This window comes from Dunckerocampus dactyliophorus, chromosome 6 (assembly GCF_027744805.1).
Source record: "Dunckerocampus dactyliophorus isolate RoL2022-P2 chromosome 6, RoL_Ddac_1.1, whole genome shotgun sequence".
Classification (NCBI taxonomy): Eukaryota; Metazoa; Chordata; class Actinopteri; order Syngnathiformes; family Syngnathidae; genus Dunckerocampus; species Dunckerocampus dactyliophorus.
The window spans coordinates 4,327,597-4,349,106 of NC_072824.1; the positions used below are offsets into that span (position 1 = coordinate 4,327,597).

The 21,510-nt window shown below is 42.3% G+C and overlaps 4 protein-coding genes across 8 annotated transcripts in view; 2 read left to right on the forward strand and 2 right to left on the reverse strand.

Annotated features, from left to right (window-relative positions):
- The window catches only part of abcg2b (ATP-binding cassette, sub-family G (WHITE), member 2b), a 55,873-nt gene extending 46,623 nt beyond the window's left edge, over positions 1–9,250 (forward strand). For 3 of the 5 annotated variants that reach the window (XM_054778730.1, XM_054778731.1, XM_054778732.1), the window contains one exon: positions 55–9,250. In XM_054778730.1, coding sequence (XP_054634705.1) covers positions 55–375 — 321 coding nt within the window. In that variant the 3' untranslated portion in view covers positions 376–9,250. The remainder of the gene's footprint in view (positions 1–54) is intronic. The other 2 variants (XM_054778733.1, XM_054778734.1) reach the window with 1 other exon arrangement.
- On the reverse strand, positions 223–5,860 carry LOC129182504 (proline-rich protein 18-like). Its single transcript, XM_054778735.1, has one exon. It carries the CDS (start codon positions 5,822–5,824, stop codon positions 4,904–4,906), a length of 921 nt encoding a protein of 306 aa, XP_054634710.1. The 5' UTR covers positions 5,825–5,860; the 3' UTR covers positions 223–4,903.
- Positions 9,251–9,275: 25 nt separating the features above from the next.
- On the reverse strand, positions 9,276–21,214 carry LOC129182610 (lipopolysaccharide-induced tumor necrosis factor-alpha factor homolog). Its single transcript, XM_054778980.1, has 4 exons — positions 21,115–21,214; positions 10,327–10,452; positions 9,480–9,654; positions 9,276–9,393 (listed from the first exon to the last, which is right to left on the reverse strand). Exons 1-4 carry the CDS (start codon positions 21,212–21,214, stop codon positions 9,276–9,278), a joined length of 519 nt encoding a protein of 172 aa, XP_054634955.1.
- Positions 10,899–19,865, forward strand: LOC129183122 (actin-related protein 2/3 complex subunit 1A). Its single transcript, XM_054780013.1, has 11 exons — positions 10,899–11,178; positions 11,782–11,875; positions 12,002–12,106; positions 12,185–12,407; positions 12,514–12,621; positions 14,497–14,600; positions 14,672–14,780; positions 18,586–18,661; positions 18,734–18,927; positions 19,006–19,096; positions 19,187–19,865. The coding sequence occupies exons 2-11, from the start codon at positions 11,812–11,814 to the stop codon at positions 19,223–19,225; spliced, it is 1,113 nt and encodes a 370-aa protein (XP_054635988.1). The 5' UTR covers positions 10,899–11,178; positions 11,782–11,811; the 3' UTR covers positions 19,226–19,865.
- Positions 21,215–21,510: the final 296 nt, after the last annotated feature.

The following is a 21,510-nucleotide window of genomic DNA, read 5'->3' on the forward strand; positions in this document are numbered from 1 at the left end:
GTCTCATCAAAGCAACACTTAACCCAAACTCACCCAAGTTCTCGGTTCCCGCAGCATCCCGGGAGAGCTGTTCCTCCGCAACCAGGACATCGACTACTCCACGTGGGGCTTCTGGCAGAACCAGGTGGCCCTGCTGGGGATCATACTGGTCTGCATGTTCTTGGCCTATGTTCAACTGCGGAGGATCAACCGATGGAAGTGAAGCACACTCATCCCCTGACCTGCTGTACATTATTCCTAGCATTTATTGGACTGCACTCAACACGCTGCAACAGCAGCCGCACTACAAGACCATCTGCAACAACCTCACAGACCTCCATCAAGGCCACACTGTTAACAAAAGAGGAGGAAACAATGTGCGGCATTGTACAGTAATCCATCGTTTACGGAGGTTAATTGATTCCAGTCCCTACCGTGGTAAGTGAATTGCTTCGAGTAGGACATCTTCATTTTTAAATGGAATATTTTCACAGTTAGAGCATAGAAAACATGTTTATAATCTTCTAAATATGGTTTCTAACACTACTGGAGCTCTGTAGATATGAAATAACACCCCTATAGTCACCTTTACACTGCTATTACCCAAAATAGTAGACATAATAAGAGAAAATAAGACATTGATGAACAGAAAGATAAATGACAGGATGTCCCTGTGATGTCCCTGAATGCTTCTCGCATTCTTGCCATGAGAATGAGGAAGTGTCATTCCCAGGAAGGACGGACTAGAGACGTGTGAGTTGGAGATACATGTCATTACGCAATACGTACCCGGAACGCAATCGGTCCCTTGCATGCGCAAGGACTACGTCACTTCCTCCTTTAGCTAATTTTTACAACAGCGCTTCTGCTGCATGACATGCTGTGATGGTTATTATTTTTTAAATATATGACCATAAATGATTAGTAACCATACTTTCTACATGTAATATATTGGGAGGTTATTTTATGAATGACTCTTGTTAAAAGACTTCGTTAGCATGCGGATGTGTCTATCGTCTTATGACATCCACCAAGACTGAGCTATGTAAAACCTTACGCAATGCACGTAGCGCAGACGTAAACGTCATATCCGGTTACGTGTACCATACGTAAGTAGAATCAAACACATAAAATGCAGTAATATTTCAATGTAAACAACCATAAGCAGAGTGCAATGATGGATCTATCAGCTAGAGAAGGGGTCTCAAACCCGTGGCCCGTGGGCCATTTGCGGCCCGCCGAGTCACATTTTGCGGCCCGTGACTTGTCTTCAAAGATGACTGTAATACGGCGTGCAGCAAGCCAATGTTACTCGTAGGATGCACACATAAGCCTACACTGAACTAAGAGTGAGTGAGCCACTTACAAAATGTGGTAAAAAAAATTCCACCCATTTTCTATACCGCTTGTCTTCATTAGGGTCACGGGTAAGCTGGAGCCTATCCCAGCTGAATGCAGCGAAATATAAACTGTGAAATTATTTATTTATTTGATTCACCCTATTACTGTATCAAGATATTATTGTTAGTGAGCCATGTATTGCGTGTTGTATCGTGAGGTACCCCGAGATTCCCAGCCCTACTCCCAATACTTGATGCGGCCCAGCCTCACTCAGACTCTACCTCCAGCGGCCCCCAGGTAAATTGTGTTTGAGACCCCTGATCTAGAGGATTGAGCTAGAGGTTTTATTTCAAAACGGAGATATCCCATCCATCCAAACATATCTTCCTAGCAAATGCTTTTGTGTGTATTTTTTTCAGTGGTGCAAAAAAAAACATAAAATAATTTATGGAACAAAGAAAAGAGGGCTTATAAATTGTCCACTTGCACCATGGATATAATACGTTGTAATTTCTCAAATTTCTATCTGTCTTAATAACGTTTTTGGGAGTGGAGGAGGGACGTATATTGCTTGCTTGCGTAAAACAGATGGACGGATGGCGCAGATTACACATGCCTAACATGTGACTGCCATAAAATAGGCCGACCGGATGTAGATGCGTGCTGCACATGCGTAGAACCCAGTTGAACCGATTGCATCCTGGGTACGTATTGCGTAGTGACAATACATACAGTGTATGGTGCTGGAATTGTACTGCGGTTGATGTGTTCAGGTCAGAACGAAGTTATAAAAGAGCGTCAGACTCTGTGACTGTGTGGGGGGGACGCGCCACTGTGATTCCGTCTGCTCTCGTAACAGAGAGGCGTGCTTGCTCTGGCGCGCATGCATTAATTACATTAAAAATGTAATGTAATTCATGAAATAAATTAGTGACCGCTGTTAACGCGTTATTTTTGACAGCCCCAATTGTAATTTGTATTGTAACATAATGTGAAAAGGTCATAATATTCCACTATTATGAGAGAAAAGTCCTCATTTAAAACTACAGTGGAAGTATGCATATTGAAAGGGCCAGAATGAGTGCATGTCCCCAATGAAATGTCCGGCCATGTGGCGTAAAGGAGCTGTTTTCCACCTGAACATGTGTGTTCTAATATTTGACTGCATGGCGGATAATCTGTCACTAAGCACACCTGGCCCGTGCACGTGGGAAGCGTGCAGCAACATTAAAGCCAACGTCTAAGACCTTACAAAGCTTCTTATGATGAAGGAACATTAGCAAAGTGTGCTACTGCTCCTCAAGTGTACTATTTTATAGACTGTAAAGCAGGCACACACTTGACACCGTGCAGAAATTACACTGATTACAAGTAGCAACGCTTGTGATATGTTCTACTGACATACAGTACTGAGGAGTGCAGTACAGCAGTAATGAAATGAGCTACTTTGAAAAGATAGCTGCCAGAGTTTAAAAAAAAAGCACACACAATATATCCAATATTTACAGTCGTCCCTCGTTTATAGCGGTTCATTGCTTACAGATCCAACCGAAATATAGGATTCAAATAAATGGAGTATTGTAGTATAGAAAACCAGTTTTTGGCTTTCTAAATACAGTTTTAACATTATTAGAGCCCCGTAGACCTGAAATAACACTAACTAACTAACTAACTTACACTCCTGTTATTCTATGTTTAGCTAGCGAGCTAACAAGCTAGCCTCAAGTTTATTTCTTTTAAACTTAAGAGGCCAAAAACTTACCACTTCCACACGGGTTGAGAGGAGAACTTTTTTTTCACGCTTATCATGTCTGACATGCTGACTTCATGGTTTCATGCAGTGTTAAGTAGTGAAGTGCGGATCGATACCAGGTCTTCATGCTCTGAAATCGATTCTCAAATCAAAATATCATTTTCCATGCTTCAGTCATTTCAGGTGAAGTTAGTTGAAACGTTGACTGATCGTATATGACGCCATGTGTTTTAAATTTTGTCATTCTCAATAATTAATCATTTATGAAAATGCTTTTATTATTTTACTTATTTTCTTTTTTTATTGTTTAAAATAGCATTTTCACATTTTTTATGATTTCGTCCTGTTTTTCTCTTGTTGTATATTACCTGGCTATATTGTACATCACCCTGCTACCTCAGTATACTTCAGGGTTTCAAATCAATAAATAAATCATTTACATTTATGATTAAATTATTAATTTATCTAAATTAATATTTTTTTAAATGAATATATTCATTAAATGTCTTATATTCTTTTATGGTATGATATGAAATACACTCCTTCTTAAAAATGAGCCAGACCCATTTGGTGAAATTAAGTATTGGTATCGTCAATGCCAGCCTGAATTTGACTAAGTTTTGGATCTGAAACAAAATGAGTGTTATCGCACATCACTAATCATCACTGCCGCCTAGTGGCCAGAATACTACATATGACTTGTATTTCAATATGTTTTGACCAATTATAGACCATAGTCGACCACCAAACAGCCATCATTTTTTCATTCATTTCTGAAAAACCGTGATCTCCTGATGGAGTGATAATCTAACAGCGATATTGCGAGGGATGACTGTATCTACAATGAGGGGTAACATGTGAAATATTGCTGGAAAAATAAGCCAGTGTTAGCCTTGTTGGAATATTTTCATGGCATAGAAACAATACTTTTTTAAAAACAATATTAGAGCCCTCTTAGACATGAAATAACACCCCTATAGTCACCTTTACACTCCTTACCCAAGACATAATAAGAGAAAATAAGACATAATATAGATTCACACACGTTAACATTGGGATAGTTCCTTGTTGGTCTTTTTTTTTTACTTCCTCCTCTGTACAGTTTCCTGCGATGGCTATTATCGCATCAGTGTAAATGAATACGACTTTTTAAACATTGTTTTAAAAAATTTAAAAAAAGAGTAGGACGGGGGAACCTTGGTTAGCGTCGTTCATTCGTTCCAGGAGATCCCACTCCAACCAAAACGGACGTTTTCCCCATCAAAATCATGTAAATCCACTTGCAGTGCATTTAGAATTGTTTTATGCACCTAAAACTATAACTGTAAAACTATAAAAACATGTTTTTTTCAAATTTTTGAGTCCCCTGCTGATGACACTACCATTGTAATTTTGTTTAGCTCACTAATAGCAAGCTAACAAGGAAGGATGTTTTGGGATTGAAAAAGAAAACCCAAAACATTAAGAACACAGTGTATCAGCACAACAAGATGTGCGTCATAAACTGAGGCAAAATTGTGGCGTACATTTGTGACGCTAACCAAGGTTCCGCTGTACTTTTACTACAGCTAAGACTACACGACCTACTTCATACTTCACATCCTAAAATCACACAATCTTGTGTGTAAAGGAATAATTAAAAAAAAGAACATTTGAGATAAGATCAGTGAGGACAAGCACTTTGTGTGCATTGTGTGGTGTTTTTAGAAGTCACACTGCCAACTCCTGGCCTGGCACTGCACTGCAAAGAAAATGTCTTCACTTGATTTTTGTTGTGTAAAAATACACTTAGTCAACACTTCAAAATATCTCCTCGATATAATTTCTCCTTTAGAAGCTTTTCATGCTGCTAGCACTCTTTTTCAGCGCGAGCGACACAGGCGTGTTTTCTAGTCCCCGCAGCCACTCGGTGCACTTGAGCACCACGCGCTCGTCCACGCCGCCGTCCTGCTCGTCTTCGTACTCCACGTCGTCGTACTTGTGCCGCTCGTTGAGCAGCGACACCTTCACCATGGCGCTGACGTCAGTTCTGACAGCCGCTCGGCCTGCGGGGGCGCTGTGGCGCAGGGCGGAGGCTGGGTGCCTTCTGGAGAGCGGGTCCCTCCTGCGTCTGGAGTCCGGGACATTGACGGAAACGCCAGCATTGTTGGCGACATTCCTAGCGGCCGAGCGCCGCTCGCTGTTCCTCCGCTGAAGCAGCAGCACGGCCTCGGGTGTGAGAGTTAGTGTGAAGCGTGTCTCGTCTGGATGACTTTTAGCTCTGGTTCTCAGCTCAGGTTCACTCTTTATTGAGTTGGTGTGTTTGCGCTGCTGGGTCTTGGTCAGGGACGCCCCCGAGCTGGAGGCAGGGCTGCTCTCTGGGGGTCCCTTTTTCTGCGGCCCTGGAAGTCCTCTAGAAGTCGGCAGGTGACTCCTGGGTGAGCTCTTCTTGCTCAGCTGCTTGAGGTTCAAAGCCAGGCGCTCTTTCACTGAGCTGCCTTTGTCTTCTTTGGCAGTCTTTGTCTTTGTCTTGTCGGCGGTGTCCACAGCTTTATCCTTCCCGGTCAGTCCCGACATGGAGCGAGCTAATGACACGGGTGGTATGAACGGCATTTTGGAGACGCACAGGACGAGGTAAGTCAGGAGCTCGGTCTTCCGCTGGAACTTCAGGAAGTAAAAAGCCGCCAGGGAGGGAAAGGATCGAGTGAAGAAGGCGAGGTACTTTGGAGCATGTTGGGCCATGCAGGGCTCGCTCGGTGCCCGGAGCCTCATATACTGGACAGGTGACACCCTGAGGTCGCCTTATACCTGGTCAGGACAGGAGGGGAGGGGACAAGGCGCCAGGCGGCCTCACATGCTAATGACTGTGAGGCTAAGCCATCTAAAATAGACATGAACTTCTAATCTGCTGGTGTCACCTTATCAGCACACACCAAAGGTTTGTCCTTCCACCGGGTGTGTCCAAAGTGTGGCAACTTGTTTTTTGTATTCTCAAAATAAAACTGTATTCATTATGAAGCAAAATGATGAAAAGTATCGCATCGCATCACAAAGGATGTGTAAGAGTGATGATTTGGAACAGTCCACACACGAACAATGTGACGATTGTGACAGGGCTTCACATTACATGCTGGTCTTATCCATTTTCTATAGCACTTGTCCTTATTAGGGTCACGGTTAAGCTGGAGCCGATCCCAGAGGCGGGGAACACCCTGGACTGGTCGCCAGCCAATAGCATTGAATACGGACTATTATTAGTCAAAAATATGCATATTTTAGCATCTTTTATGTCGTTTTTGGGCCGCACGGTGTTCTCGTGGTTAGCACATTGGCCAACACAGTAACAGCCTGGAGATGGGGAAGACCTGGGTTCGATTCTCCCCTGGGCATTTCTGTGTGGAGTTTGCATGTTCTCCCCGTGTGTGTGTGGGTTTCCTCCCACATTCCAAAAACATGCATGTTAGGTTAATTGGAGACTCTAAATTGTCCATAGGTATGAATGTGAGTGTGAATGGTTGTTTGTCTATATGTGCCCTGCCATTGGCTGGCGACCAGTCCAGGGTGTACCCCGCCTGTCGCCCGAAGTCAGCTGGGATAGGCTCCAGCATACCCCCGCGACCCTAACGAGGAGAAGCGGTATAGAAAATGGATGGATGGATATGTCGTTTTTGCCAAAATGAGGCTTTTGAGAATTGAGAAGGCGCATTCAAAGACGTTGCAGTGACATGTAGTATTCTACACTGGTCACTAAGTGACAGTAATGTTACTGTAATGTTGGGTGAGACACACAAGCACCAGACTTTTATTGCCAGTTTGAACGATGTCACAACAGGCACAATAATCCCCAACACTCTACTGTTGGGGCCGTAACCCATGCCAATCTAAAACTCAACTCTGAAGCCCCATCATCACTTCCTGTCCACCCCCTATGCAGCTCCCCTAGCACCAGAACACATTTACAGCAACACACACAAGCACAAGACTTGTGTCCTATTTTCTCCGATTGTGTCTAGTAGATTGGGTAATAGGAGTATAACGGTGACTATGGGGTGTTATTTCATCTCTAAGAGGGCTCTAATGTTAAAAAGCATATTTAGAAGGTTGTAAACAGGTTTTCTATGTCTTGTATTCTCTTATTATGCCTACTATCTTGTGTCATAGGAGCATAAAGGTGACTATAGGGGTGTTATTTCATGTCTTAGAGGGCTCTAATGTTAAAAAGCATATTTAGAAGGTTGTAAACTGGTGTTATATGTCTTATATTGTCTTATGTCTACTATATTGGGTAATAGGAGTGTAAAGATGACTATGGGGAGTTATTTCATGTCTTAGAGGGCTCTAATGTTAAAAAGCGTATTTAGAAGGTCATAAACAAGTTTGCTATCCTCCAACTAAGAAAGTATTCTATTCATAAATAAGGAATTCTACTTTGAGGAAATTCACTTATGGTTGGGTCTGGAACCAATTAACCACCATAAACGAGGGATTACTGTATAATTAAAGAAAAAAATTATTATTTCAGCATTTCAGTTTTTTCCTCTTGACATTATGCCCTTTTTGCTCTATTTTCCCCCAACTTTCTTTTTTTGTTTAATTTGATTTCTCCAACGTGTCCTGGGTCTTCCCTGTGGCCCTCTAATGGTCGGACGTGCCCTGAACGTCTCTCAACTGGCCTGGGAACGCCTCGGGACCCGCGAGGAGGGGGTGGACGAAGAAGCCTCTCGTCTTAGGCTGATGCCCCTGCGACCCGACCTCGGATAAGCGGAAGAAGATGATGGAATTTCTACAGTGTGCCAATAAAAAAAAACAAGCCGTGGAAACTGGATGATGTGACTCAGCCGAAATAGCCGGTTGGCACATCACAGCATAGTAAAGCAGTCCCTGACACAATGCCAATGTGCCTTCTGGTGGTTCTAACCAGTATAAGGAATGGATCAATCAGAGAGATCTGACTGGATGCTTCATAAATGCTTTGAAGGAATGATACAGCGTTTATTTTCCTGCCCAGGATCCAACCTTTGACTCGTATGGAGGAACACGTTTCTCTTGTAACATTGGTGCTAAGAACGCTTCGCTAGTAAAAGTATACTTTATGCGCCCAAGCAACATACCGTGATCCCTCGCAATATCGTGGTTTAATTATTGCTGCCTCGCTATATCACCGTTTTTCAAACATTAATAAATGATCACTGTTTTGTGGTTGAATATGGCCTATTAGTAAAAAAAAAATGCATATTTAAACTAATTGTACTTATTCCTGGCCTAGATTAAGCATTTTCAAGCATAACTTAGTAAATTAAATAAAATACAAACACAAGGCAGAAGAAGCATCGTAATTGTGAATCGAGTATTGTATTCTACATTGGCCACTAGGTGTCGGTGTTGGGTGAGACAGGCACTAAACTCGTCACTAAGGTGCCCCAAGGGCTCACATTGACTTTGACACTGCTGGAGCAGGAGTTTTATTTACGTCTTACATGGTGTATTTACATTTATTCTGTCTACTCTATCGGGTAATATGAGTGTAATGGCATTTAAAGCCGCAAGGATGTACGCTGGAAGTACGCTGTCCAGAAAAAACGAAGAACTATGTCAAATATGCCTTATTTTCTCTACTATATTGGGTAATAGGAGCGTAACTATAGGGGTGACTATAGGGGTGTTATTTCATGTCTTGAGGGCTCTAATAAAGTTAAAACTGTATTTAGAAAGTCCAAAACAGGTTTTCTATGCCATAACTACAAAAATATTCTATTTATTAATGTTGAATCCTACTTCGTGGAAATTCACCTATTGCGGTCGGGTCTGGAACCAATAAACTGCCATAAACGAGAGATTACTGTACTTGCATAGACATTGTTTCAGTGTTTCTTTACAAACAGACATCGCCACCTACTCGCCTGGCATGCATATTGCTGCCTTATCAATCACTCTTGCATGTCTGCGTGAGCATAAATTGTTTTTTTCTAAAGCTAACAAACAGAAATTGCACTTTTTTTCCTTTTGTGTCAAGAGTTCTGCTTTGGTGTAGGTGCGCATTCAACAGAGTGACACTCTAGCTTTACTGTAAAACACATCTAATGCTGGCCCGACACCATCACATCACCCACTCATATAAAATTACATTTTTGTTGTTGATATTGCCACCGAAACATTTATTTCTTGCTTGAAAAATATTCATTTAAAAAGGCGAGGACCGCCGATGTAAAAGTGAAAGCAGCTGTCACTGACAGCAGGTTCTGTGCTGCACATGAAGCACACGATAACATCTGGGACAGCTGTGATGGGCGTCTTTAAAGTGTTTGACAAAGAGGGGAATCAAGCAGCAGCCCAACACCAACCTGCAACAACATCAGCATATGCCTTATTGTGCACGACTGAGTAACGAGATAACGGGATTAAGGCCTATGAATGCGTCTCGGCTCACCCGCACAGCGCCAACACGAGACACATGAGCCATGCGTGTCTTCCCACCCGGAAGGTGACCCTGGTGGTGACTTGGGTGCGACAGGAAGGACATGTGGTCAGGGCAGGAGAGCGATACAACTCGGTCTCGTAGTTCACAAACTTGGTCCTGGGGGTGAAAGGAGGGGGTGCAGACACTGGAGGACAAGAAAAGGAAAATGCAGAGAAATCTTTGTTAGCGTCATGAATTCCTTCGACTCTAACCAAAACGGACGCTAGCCGAATCCATTTTTCCCCAATAAGAAATCATGTAAATCCAACGAATCCGTTCCAGAAGGACAAAAAATGTTAACACAGAACATTTTTTATTTTTTAAAGTTTTACAATTATAGTTTGACATGCAGAAATCAATTCTAAATGTGTATAAATGACAAATGAAAGGGATAAATGAATATTTAAGGTTACGTTTTGGTAAAAGTAACCACAAGTGTTCATTTAGAAATGTTCAGGCCAAACATTTTCATTCTCAGTCATTTACAGTATCTGCATTTACAATTGCTTTATGCATGTGTTTTACGCGCGCCATATTGAACACTAACCGAGGCAAAATGTTACCGTTAATTTCCAACGTTAACCAAAAAGCAGGCTAACCTAGGTTCCACTATATTTCTTTATTGGTTCAGTTGCTAGAGTACAAGTAGATCTTGTTCAAATAAAGAGCTTCGTGATGAATTTACTTCTAAACTTAATGATGCCGCATACATGTGTGCTGCTTTCCTAATAGTAGTATGCGTGATTTCGTAGGCCAAACAAAATCTTACTTTGCTCCCCAAAAATCCGAGAGCTGGCCCTGCATGCAGTACGGGTACCTTGCGGGGGTGACTGTGTGGAAGGTCCCCCTCCAGGAGAAAAGGAAGAAGGAAAAGAAGGAAGTGGAGCTCTGAAGGGTGCGTGAACGTGATAAATCTTCACATCTTGCCCTGCTTGCCCATCATCTGCACACAAACATCATTTATCCTCCACGTTAGGATTGTTTAACACCTGAATGAATGCTGTATTAGTTACCTACCTGGTAGGAAGTACGGTGGAGGTGTGGGAAAGTGCTCAGACGTGTTGGAAAAGGACTCCATGTTTGCTTGTAGAACAAATGTGTTGAGTAAGTTTACCTGCCTGCAGGCCTGCCAGGTAACATGACTAATTGAACTGGTCTCTGATTGGTTGGAGAACATGTTACCCATAATGCAAAGGCAAGACGAAGACAATGAGGAGTCTAATAATAATGATACTAATAACTGTGTGATGTATTTAATATGTAAGCACGTGGCACGTGTGGGAGTAAAAAAAATCATCCCAAAGAATCCTAGGCAAAGCGCTGTGACAGTCTGATGCATTTCCTATAGTGTCCACCAGAGGCGCTCTTTCTGCTCATGCGCTCATTGATTTGAACATAGCGGCTGGCCAGCGCGATGCGGCTAAGCTAGCTGTCAGTCAGTCAGGCACCAGCGGCTTTCGCACAGACGACTTCACCCACCGGATGTTCCCGGACACACCTCGTCGCCGGCCGTCTTGACATTCCCTCAACATTCCCGGACGAATTCGTGTCGACTGACCAGAGTCCGCGAATTCACGTCCACTCCTCATCGAACCATTCCCATTTAGAGCTGCTTAGCTTGCCGGCTAACGTGAGTGCAGAGAGTCGGAGTACACCGAGGAGCCGAGAGGTGAGTTAGCCCGCGGGATTGGCTTTAATGCACGGTCGCCCTGTCAGGAAACAACGCGGTAGCTACGAATAAGGGAGGCCTACTTGTGAAATATAGTCTTTTTTTCAAGCGATGAATATGATTTATTAAAATAACCTCGATGGCGGTTGGCCCTCTTGACAAGGCTGAGACGTTTGCTAGCCAGTGAAATGAGCTAGCGACGATATGAAATCATATGTTAGCTAATTTGAGGGTTTAGCTCGGCAGACTACTAATCTAGTGGACTAAATCATGACTAACACAAACTGAAATAGTAACTACACAAGTAGGCCGTACACCATTCATCTTGTGGGAGAGTGCAATACGCGCTAAATGAATTTAAAGACGTCTTTCATGCTGTGAGTGGTGATGCTTGGCTAGTACTTGTATAACTATGCTAGCTGTAACCGGTTAACGTTGCGTTCAAGTTCAAAGATAACCGGTCGCATTGCATAAAAATGAAATGAGGGATGTTTTTTTATGCTTTGTCAGACGTGGAGTGTGAATTGTCAGCGAAGGCAAAGTTCAGTGCTGCTTAATGAAAGGTGCCAGCTGTAATAAAGTTTGCACTGTGTGACTGTACAGAGCTCTACTGAAGGACCACACCCAGACAAGATGTCCCTTCATCAGTTTCTGTTGGAGCCCATCACCTGCCACGCATGGAACCGCGACAGGACACGTAAGACTTTTTATTTTTTGGTTTTGGAATGCACTCCGTCATTCCAAGTCATCATTCCCGCAAGACCTAGAACTGGTTTAGCTCGTTTTAGTTACCTTCTCAAACCCCTGTTGTGTTTTCATGCAGAGATTGCCATCAGTCCCAATAACCATGAAGTTCATATTTATAAGAAGAGCGGCAACCAGTGGGTCAAGACTCACGAGCTGAAGGAACACAACGGACACATTACAGGTATTATCACCTAGTTCCCAAATGTACTGATGTCTCTGTGAATAGGACATCTTCAAATTCTGTTGTTCCTCTTGGCAGGCATCGACTGGGCCCCCAAAAGTGACCGCATAGTGACGTGCGGAGCAGACCGCAATGCCTACGTGTGGTCCCAGAAGGAAGGGTTGTGGAAGCCCACGCTGGTCATCCTTAGGATCAACAGAGCCGCCACTTTCGTCAAGTGGTCCCCATTGGAGAACAAGTTTGCGGTCGGCAGCGGCGCCCGCCTCATTTCTGTCTGCTACTTTGAGTCAGAGAATGACTGGTAAGATCATTAAGATGTGTATTTTATTTTTAAAAACGCTTGAATAAGGACTGTGGCCCATTTTAGTCCATGAACCTTAAACATTTTAAAACAAAATGTGCTTCAGGTGGGTGAGCAAGCATATCAAGAAGCCGGTACGCTCCACCATCCTCAGTCTGGACTGGCATCCCAACAACGTGCTGTTGGCCGCTGGATCGTGTGACTTCAAATGCAGGTGACCGTCTTGGGTCTAAATTAGGATTGTCCAGACGTTTTCCACTGAGGGTCGCATACAAAAAACGATTGGCGCGTGTGGGGCAGTTAAACATAAAATACTTCCATTACGTCCATAGGCTTCCGTCCTGTGGCTGAAATTGTATCACATAATGTCATTATTATACATTCCTCATCAAAATGTTTAAACCACTTGAAAAATTGCAATAATGTACATTTTGCACTGTTGGATTTTAAGGAGGAAGTAGAACTTCAAAATACAAAAAAAAGAAGAAAAAAAGAAATGGGAGTAAGAGAAAACTTTTTTTGGAGTAAGCAATAATCAAAATGAAACAGGCTGTTCATCAGCTGATGAAAAGTTTAAGACCATACCTCAAAAAACCCTCAATAGAACCCTAAAATAGAAATAAAATGTTGAAAAAAGGAGTGAGTAATGAGTAGCTGAGCCATTCTTGTTAATCAACTGAAAAGTGGGTTTGGGCATGCTTGATGCCAGTGTTTCCAGGAGGCTAGTAGGAATGTTGATCCAGGTGGTGAAGATGGCTCCATGGAGGGCGTCCACTGTCTGGAACTGATGTCCATTTTTGTAAACTTCCCTTGCCATCCATCCCCAAATGTTCTCCATTGGATTTAGATCAGGGGAACACACAGGATGGTCCAAAAGAGTGACCTTATTCCTCTGGAAGAAGTCTTTTGTCAGGCGGGCATTGTGAAGCCATTGAAAAGCCAGGCCTGTCATGGCCACACAGACGATGGCCTTCAGTCATGAGGGAAGACCCCTGCAACATCTCCACATACCCAGTTGCCTTTTGGCGCCGCTGCACAACCCGAAGCTCCATTGCTCCATTGAAGGATCATGATGATGCCCCCTCTACTGTGCCGTGTGGAAAACATCTCAGGTGGGATCTCCTTGTAATGCCAGTAACGTTGGAAGCCATCAGGACCATCAAGCTTACGTTTTTTCTCATCAGAGAATAAAACTTTCTTTCAATGTCCCATGTTTGGTACTCTCCTGCAAATTCCAAACGTTGAAGGCGACGAGGCCTTTGAATAACTTTTTTCTAGTTAAAACCCTGTCTGATGGTTATTGGACTGCACTCGACACAAGTAACAACCTTCATTTGGGCTGAGGATGGTCCCGTGTCTTGACGGACATGTTCCATAATCCTCAGGATGTTTGAAGAAGTTTGAGATGACTGTCTTACTGCGTCCAACCTCAGTAGCAATGACACGCTGTGAGAGGCCTTGCTTAAGCATGTCAACAATCCCACCGTGTTCAAAGAAAGAAAGCTATTTTGCCTTTGCCCTTAAGAGATCATGACAGTGTGAATACCTGACACTAAATCACATTCAATCCACAGTTTTGCCAACATTTTGCCTTTTTAAGTCTGTGCTCTTTAAACTTATGATCAGCTGATGAACAGCCTGTTTCACTGTAATGCTTGGTTGTGATCAATTGCTTACTCAAAAATGTTTTTGTCTCAAACCCATTTCTTCTTTTTGCATGTTGAAGCTCTGCTTAAAACCTCCTTAAGCTCCAACAGTGCAAAATGTACATTCTTGCAGTTTCTCAACTGGTCTTAACATTTTGATCAGGAATGTATGATCTGTGCTTCACTGCTTTTTTTTTTTTTTTTTTTTTACTCTCCATTTTGATTTCTGTGTCAGCCTGTTGAGGTAGAAAACTCGTTGGGCCTGAATTAACTGTGCCTTTTGTTTGTTTCTGTGAAATCTCTTGTGTCTCCATGAATACAGCCTCATTGATACAAATGTTACAAGGTTTGAAATGGATACATCACTTTGTCATGGCCAGCCCTAATGGAAATCTTTTTGGTTCCCGCTGTCCTGTCCCTCCCCCCGTCTTTGGGCTCTCCAGGGTGTTCTCAGCCTACATTAAGGAGGTTGAAGAGAAACCAGGCCCCACGCCCTGGGGCAGCAAGATGCCCTTTGGAGCTGTGCTGGCAGAGTTTGGAGGAGCAGGTGTGTCTTTTTTTTATATACACAAGGTTTAAACAAGCCACTAAACCAGGTCTGCTTGTTGGTCCACTTAGGAGGAGGGGGTTGGGTCCATTCTGTTTCCTTCTCGGCCTCTGGCAATCGTCTGGCGTGGGTCAGCCATGACAGCACCGTCACTGTGGTGGACAGCTCTAAGACGTCCACGTATGTTTCTATCTCTGCCTCCTCTGTGTAACACAAGTTACAATATTACCACATTATTACTCTTTAGCCCAGGGCTGTCAAACTTGCTTTCATTGAGGGCCACATCAGCAGTTATGGCTGAACTCGGAGGGCCACTTGTAACTGTTGCTTTGTCAATTTTTTCTAATCATTGAATATTGTTCACAAAACCAGTTGTCGAACACTCCTGCTATTCAAAAGAAGCCACCTGTGCGATAGCGCAGACAGGCCAACCGGAACACATGTAGCTAGTTCAAAGAAGCAGTGATGGGTGAAAAGCTCACACAAAAATAGTAAAAGAGTAAAGGTTCATACAATGCAAATATTGATTTTGCCAATACAGTGTCTCTAATATGAATTAATACAACCTTATGTTATTATTACACAATTGCCCATGCATTTGATTATTATATTTTTACTAACAAATGTATAGATAAGTTGCTCTGAAGTGAGAATGTTAAGGTGACAAGCAGACATATTCATTTGGAATATCTTGCTGCATGATCAACTTATATAAATAATCAAATACTTTTGTCCTTTACAGATTTGAATGCACTGACAACAAAATCACACAAAAATTATCAATGTAAATTAAATGTATTATTATTGTTGGTCTTGCAACCACCTGTTGTCTACTCCATTTACACACAACTGCATGTGAAATTGATTCGTCGGTCTGTGTTGCTTCTAAAGTGGACAGTTTGATTTCACAGAAGTGTGATTGACATTGTGATTGATTAAGTGTTCCCCTTATTTTTTTGAGCAGTTTACATTTAGAAGGGAAAAAGATGAAGTGCATTATGGACACACATTATTCCCAGGCTGTTGCGGGCCACATCTGGCCCCCGGGCCTTAAGTTTGACACGTGGTTTAGTCAGAGATTAACCAAGCAGAACTCATTGACTGTAGAGAGACAAATTGTGTTTCTCCGAGCAGCAGAGGAGTTCATATGAGGTGAGTGCGATTTATCAAATATCAAAACTTTTTTTTACTAGGAGCACTGTGGCCCCTAACTTAAAATTTTAGGAGCGCAAGCAGGAAATTTAGGGGTGCATACGGAAACCGACTTGCAAAGTAGACGTTCACACTTCCTCTCATTGTCACTGTATAAATACTCAAAAACAATAAATGGCAACTGTCTTTTGTCTAGCCACCTTGTTTTTGTCCCTAGCTTCTGGAAGGTCTCATTGGTGGCATCATATACATTAGAACAAATGTGAAATGTGAAACAAATATAGTATTTGACAACAACCTGAATTGAATTTGATGCTTATTTTAAAGTAATACTAATACATGGGAAGTAAATTTGTCAATATATTTTTTTAGTTAATAACACAATTAAACAGGATAAAATACTGTAATTTAAATACCTTTCTTATATAAATCTGTCCTGCTTAATATAAAAGACTATAAAGTGAGTGTCCGGGTTTATGATGGTGCAGATGTATCCAACTGCCAGCACTATTAAAGCTATTTGAGCTACAGTATTTGTAACAGTGTGCTCTTTGTCTTTATGCTGTCTGTGGCCATTTGGCCATTTGTTATTAAATACAGGCATCATGTCTGAATTGAACAGTTATAACTACTAAGAGTTTTAGCAAATATTCTCTGGTGAGCTACCCAACTGATCAGATGGCGAACTACTGGTAGTTCACGAGCTACCTACCGTATTAAGATGCTGTGATAGCGTCACTATTTTAAAGCTGGACACACTACTAGAGAAACTTTGTAAACAAAGATCGTAGAAAAGTCCAACTTCAGTGCGAGTCAATCATGAGCACACGCTGGCATCGATAGGCTTAGACTGTGACAAGTCGTCACCAAATGACTACACATTTTACAGATTGTTTTTCATTCTCATGGTAACAAGGGACGTCCCTTGTCAACTCTATACGGGAAACATACTTTTATCTGGTCGCACGTTCGCAAGTAGATGAAAATTTACTCACAATGGGCCTCATTCACGAACATCTTAAAAGTCTTCTTAAGAAGTGTACTTAAGAAGGCGCGGGTTGGAAACTGCGCCACATTCACGACACGTTCTTAAGTAGGGATAATCGTTCGCACCGGTGTTCTTAGGTTGATGAATGCCAACTGCAATGCCCGTGCATGTGAGCCCTAATTTGCATAGGTCACCGCCTATTATTTCCTATATAAGGTAAAAAATGTGCCGTGCGCAACGGGCAGCTGGAGGCGGAGATGGCAACGCGCAAGGGCAAGACTGAGGAGCAGCTGGACAACAAACGAAAGAAAAACTTCAATTATACTTAAATAGAGATGCTTTTACAAGGAGTGAGCGAACACAAGACCACCTTATTTTCACGTGTATCCACCGGTCATCAGGCCATCCAAAAAGAGTCGGCATGGAGCACCATTGCAGGAAACATAAATGCCGTTTCCACGGAGAAACGCGCCACCGCAGAGGTTAAAAAGAACTGCTTTGACTTAAAATAGACTCAAAGAAAAGATTGGACTGCACCGGAGGGATCTGCAGGAAACGGGAGGTGGGCCATCAATCAGAAACCAAACCATTTCGGAAACTCTAGAAAATATTTACACAATCATGATGGAAAAATAAAGTCAAAATACGTAGTTTGTGTGTGACAATGTATTTTTTCTGTGGTTACATTTGATTAGACGCTGCCTAATTAATACAGCAGACCCGTGCTCTGGCTCAAGACGTGGCTGGGGGCGCATGTCGTTATCTGGGGGTGCTCAGTGCGCAATAGACACACCACGTTTCATTGCGATGTTATTCTGATGATCCTGAACACCTGCAAGAACAGAGAGGGAAGCCTGAAGCGGGACATCAAATATTCGTCGCTTTCAGCAAATAAATCTAATGGTCCCTTTACATTCTCTCTCTGCGCAGCGCACGTCCAGCCAGCTACTTTTTTTTTGATGAATTGGGATTTGAATATATATTTATCGATGGAGTATATTTTAGTTGTTTTGATGATAAATAATTGTTGGGATATTTTATTTGCACTACATTTTTTTAGATCAGGTTGCAAAATCCATCATGAGGGCGATTGCGCATTGAAAGTGCAAGCTTTGCTTGTGCGTAAGAGTCCTCCTGAGCGTTCGTAGAATTTGTTCTTAGATCTAAGAACTGTGAGTTAAGAACACGTTTCGTGAATGCCAAAAATCTTCGTAAGAAGGCTTTAAGAACACATTTGTGCGTAAGAACGTTTCGTGAATGAGGCCCAATGTCTTTTATTTTAGTTGCAAAATACAACCATTTAGTCGCAGTTTGGAGCCCTGCAAATAATGGCTGTCCTCTTTTAATATAAAAATCACAAACATTCATTATGCTGAAAATTGCAGTCCAGCCCCCCCCAAAAAAACTTAGCAAAAAATTAATGTTTAGTTTTTCTAACACAGGAATTCACCGGATTTTGATATTTTGTTGCCCACCAGCTTGCATAGGTTTGAATTGATGAGTGTAGAGGGAGAGTAGGGCTGTAACTAACAGCCAACTTTGCATTGACTATTGAGATTATTAATAATGATAAATAGCACATATAGCTCTTACAACACAAAAAGACCCATGATGAAAATTGAAAAGTTTATGTTTTGGTTGGACGGTCATGGTGCATTCTTTGTTTTTATCTTGCTTTGTTTTTGGTCATATAGCTTGTAAATATTGTATCTACATGTGTGTATTACCTGTGACATTACCAGTATCTCCTAGGAAAAAGAAATACAGCACAATTTTCCATAAACATAAATATAAGAGAGCAGAACTCAAATGCTGCACTTGAGTCATTATCTTTTTGTCTTTTAGTCCTTTGCAGTTGAAGACTGAGTTCCTGCCTCTCCTCAGCGTCATGTTTGTGTCTGAGAACAGTCTGGTAGCAGCGGTAAGGTCACCACATGCACATTCACTCGGCACACGGCTGGGCGAGGCTTTAAACGCATTTGTGCGCCACCAGGGCCACGACTGCTGCCCCATGTTGTTCCGCTGCGACGACGGTGGCGTGCTGACGTTTGTGTCAAAGCTGGACCTCCCCAAGCAGAGCATCCAGAGGAACATCTCGGCCATGGAACGCTTCCGGAACATGGACAAGAGGGCCACCACTGAAGACCGCAACACTGCGCTGGACACACTGCACCAGAACAGCATCACGTAGGCCACGTTACAGTGGATGTTTATTATTTACCATCATGTGTTTTCAAAGCATTTCTGTTTGTGTTCCGGTGTCAGCCAAGTGTCTATCTATGAGGGGGACAAAAGGGATTGTCGCAAGTTCTGCACCACAGGCATCGATGGAGCCATGACTATTTGGGACTTTAAGGTACACATAAAATACACTTGCATGCATGCACGTACACACACACAAACGGCAGAGCTGTCAGCATCATCATCTCTCTTTTCTCCTCCCCAGAGTCTAGAAGCTTCTATCCAGGGTCTGCGCATCATGTGAAGAAATCTTGTGAATGAAAAATGAAGAGACGCTGCGACCTCCACCTCACCCTTTCCAGCTCACCCTCCCCTGCGACGCAGCCAGTAACACGCAACTTATCGAGTGTCTGCCGAAGCACTGATCAGACCTTAACACACTCTTGTGGGGGTGTCAAAACACACACACACGCGCACACACACACACGCACACACACAGAACTGACGTGTGACATCACTGTTGATTTTCTTTTGTTGCTGTTTGATTTTTAAAACGAAAGTGAAGCCTGGGTCGTCAGAAAGCGGGAGGAGCCTCAGCCGCGTATTAAAACGTGACATGTGACTTGTGTGTTTTTATGTTCTCTAACCTCCAGTACCAAAAGTTCAACACTAAGCGGTGCGTTTTATCAACAAAGAAGAAAAAGCAGACTGAATAATCACCTCAATGTGAATATATCAGCGTGTTGTAGTTGGGTGATGAAGTCACAGTTAGGAGAGAAGACCCAGGGGGTCATGGATGTTCTCTCGTCATGTTGCGGCCGGCTGTCGCACGGCGCCACGGCCTTTTAGCGCACTGTAGCTACCATGCTAGGACCACACAAGATGGAGGATTTCTATGTAACCCAGGTGGAAGTTAAATAAAGAGATCCATTTACAGAACACAAGGCACCTTGACTGTTGTCTTTCTTCTCTGCCCGTTTACTAATGATGTTTGGTCATGTTCTTCCTCACTCTTTACATTTGTATTTGCAGGTATCCACTCTTCAGAGGTACAAAGATGGTGTCCAGATGGAGTGGAGCGTTAAGCAGTAGAAGAGGCAGAATGTGAGTCACAAAAGTACCAAAACAACAACAGAAAAACATGATTTGAGTTATGTTTACACATACAGAAATGCAAATGAATTACATTGGTTGTGTCAATACTGAGTGGTGAAAAAAACAATGGTGCTAAAAAATAGCACCAATCCACAAATACCAAGCAGCCATGCCCCCTAGTGGCTGTGAACAGTGTAGCTCAGTGGTGTCCAAATACAGAAAACTTGAAAGATGCGAGGGGGCCATTTTTATACGTTTTGTACAATAAAGAAGGCTGAAACAAAACATGTAGCTTTGTCTTAACGGAGCAGAGTTAGGAGTTAAAGCGTTACAAACATTATTTTCCAGAAACGGGTAATCTAAATACTATTTCAAATATTACTTACCAACAGTGAATTGTGGCGCGTTATGTACCGGTTTCTATATCAACCATCTGGATGTGACTGTCACTATGCAATCTGTACTAGAAACGCGATAGGTTCTGCGCATGCGCGAGATGTACATCCTTTCGCAAATGTTTACTACAGCGCTTCTGCAACGTCATGCTGTGGTTATTTTTTAAATGTATAAACATAAATAGTGAATAACCATACTTCATGTAGCTAATAAATGTGGGTGGTTATTTTCATACTGATTCTTTATTAAAATACTTTGTTAGCATGTGGATGTTTCTATTGTCTGTATTCATCAATACTGAGCTTATGAAACTTATGCAGTGCACGTAGCGCATGTGCACATACGCCGCAGACGTAAACCTCATATCCGGTCACGTATAATACACATGAATAAATACAAACACAATAAAACGGGGGTCTTCAATTAAAATTGAGTAACGTCCGTTTATGGAATTTTTTTCACAGTGAAGGTCCGAACCTTATTTTGCTTTAAATTGTGTGAAACAGACTAGCTCATATGACTATCAAATGTAATGAAACCCTGCACATCACCCTACAACCCTCAAATAATACATACAAAAATGTGACTTTGTGTCTCACAGAATAGAAAAGCTGCAACGTACATTTTCTTAAAGTTTCAAATTTTCCTGTTACTTTTGTAGCTGATTTTGGAATTTGTCACACAGTTCCTCTTTTTGTTTACCTTTGAGTAAGATCTCTGCAGCAGAAGCTCTCCACAACTCTCCCGTCAGCGAAAGATGTTTCGTTTTGCTCCAATATCCACACGATCCTAAGTGACTCATTTGCACGTTGCTGTGCTGTAAATGAATGTGCTACGACTCTTGTAGATTTTTCATACTGGGCTGTACAGTTTCAGTGCATGTGAGACAGTGGTTTGGCACTGGATTCTGGAAGAATGAACATAATAGTCCGTCCTTTCACTTTTAAAAGTTCAGTTTTCCCAATCAACTGTTCTTACTTTTGAGCAAGCCATTCTCATTTGAAGATTAAGTGACATAGAAAATGGATGGATGGTTCTTATTCGCTCTGCAACTAAAACGATTTCATTGGCTCATTTTGAGTGACGTCACTGCGCTTG

Excerpts from the sequence above, each read along its gene's own strand:
- LOC129182504 (XM_054778735.1), bottom strand. The coding sequence starts at position 5,824 with ATGAGGCTCCGGGCACCGAGCGAGCCCTGCATGGCCCAACATGCTCCA.
- LOC129183122 (XM_054780013.1), top strand. The coding sequence starts at position 11,812 with ATGTCCCTTCATCAGTTTCTGTTGGAGCCCATCACCTGCCACGCATGG. Across the intron at positions 12,107-12,184 it reads ACACAACGGACACATTACAG|GCATCGACTGGGCCCCCAAA; the intron begins GTATTATCACCT and ends TCCTCTTGGCAG. Across the intron at positions 12,408-12,513 it reads TTTGAGTCAGAGAATGACTG|GTGGGTGAGCAAGCATATCA; the intron begins GTAAGATCATTA and ends AATGTGCTTCAG.
- LOC129182610 (XM_054778980.1), bottom strand. The coding sequence starts at position 21,214 with ATGAGTCACTTAGGATCGTGTGGATATTGGAGCAAAACGAAACATCTT. Across the intron at positions 10,453-21,114 it reads TGCAGAGATCTTACTCAAAG|ATGATGGGCAAGCAGGGCAA; the intron begins GTAAACAAAAAG and ends GTTTGTGTGCAG. Across the intron at positions 9,394-9,479 it reads CTCGTGTTGGCGCTGTGCGG|GTTGGTGTTGGGCTGCTGCT; the intron begins GTGAGCCGAGAC and ends ATGTTGTTGCAG.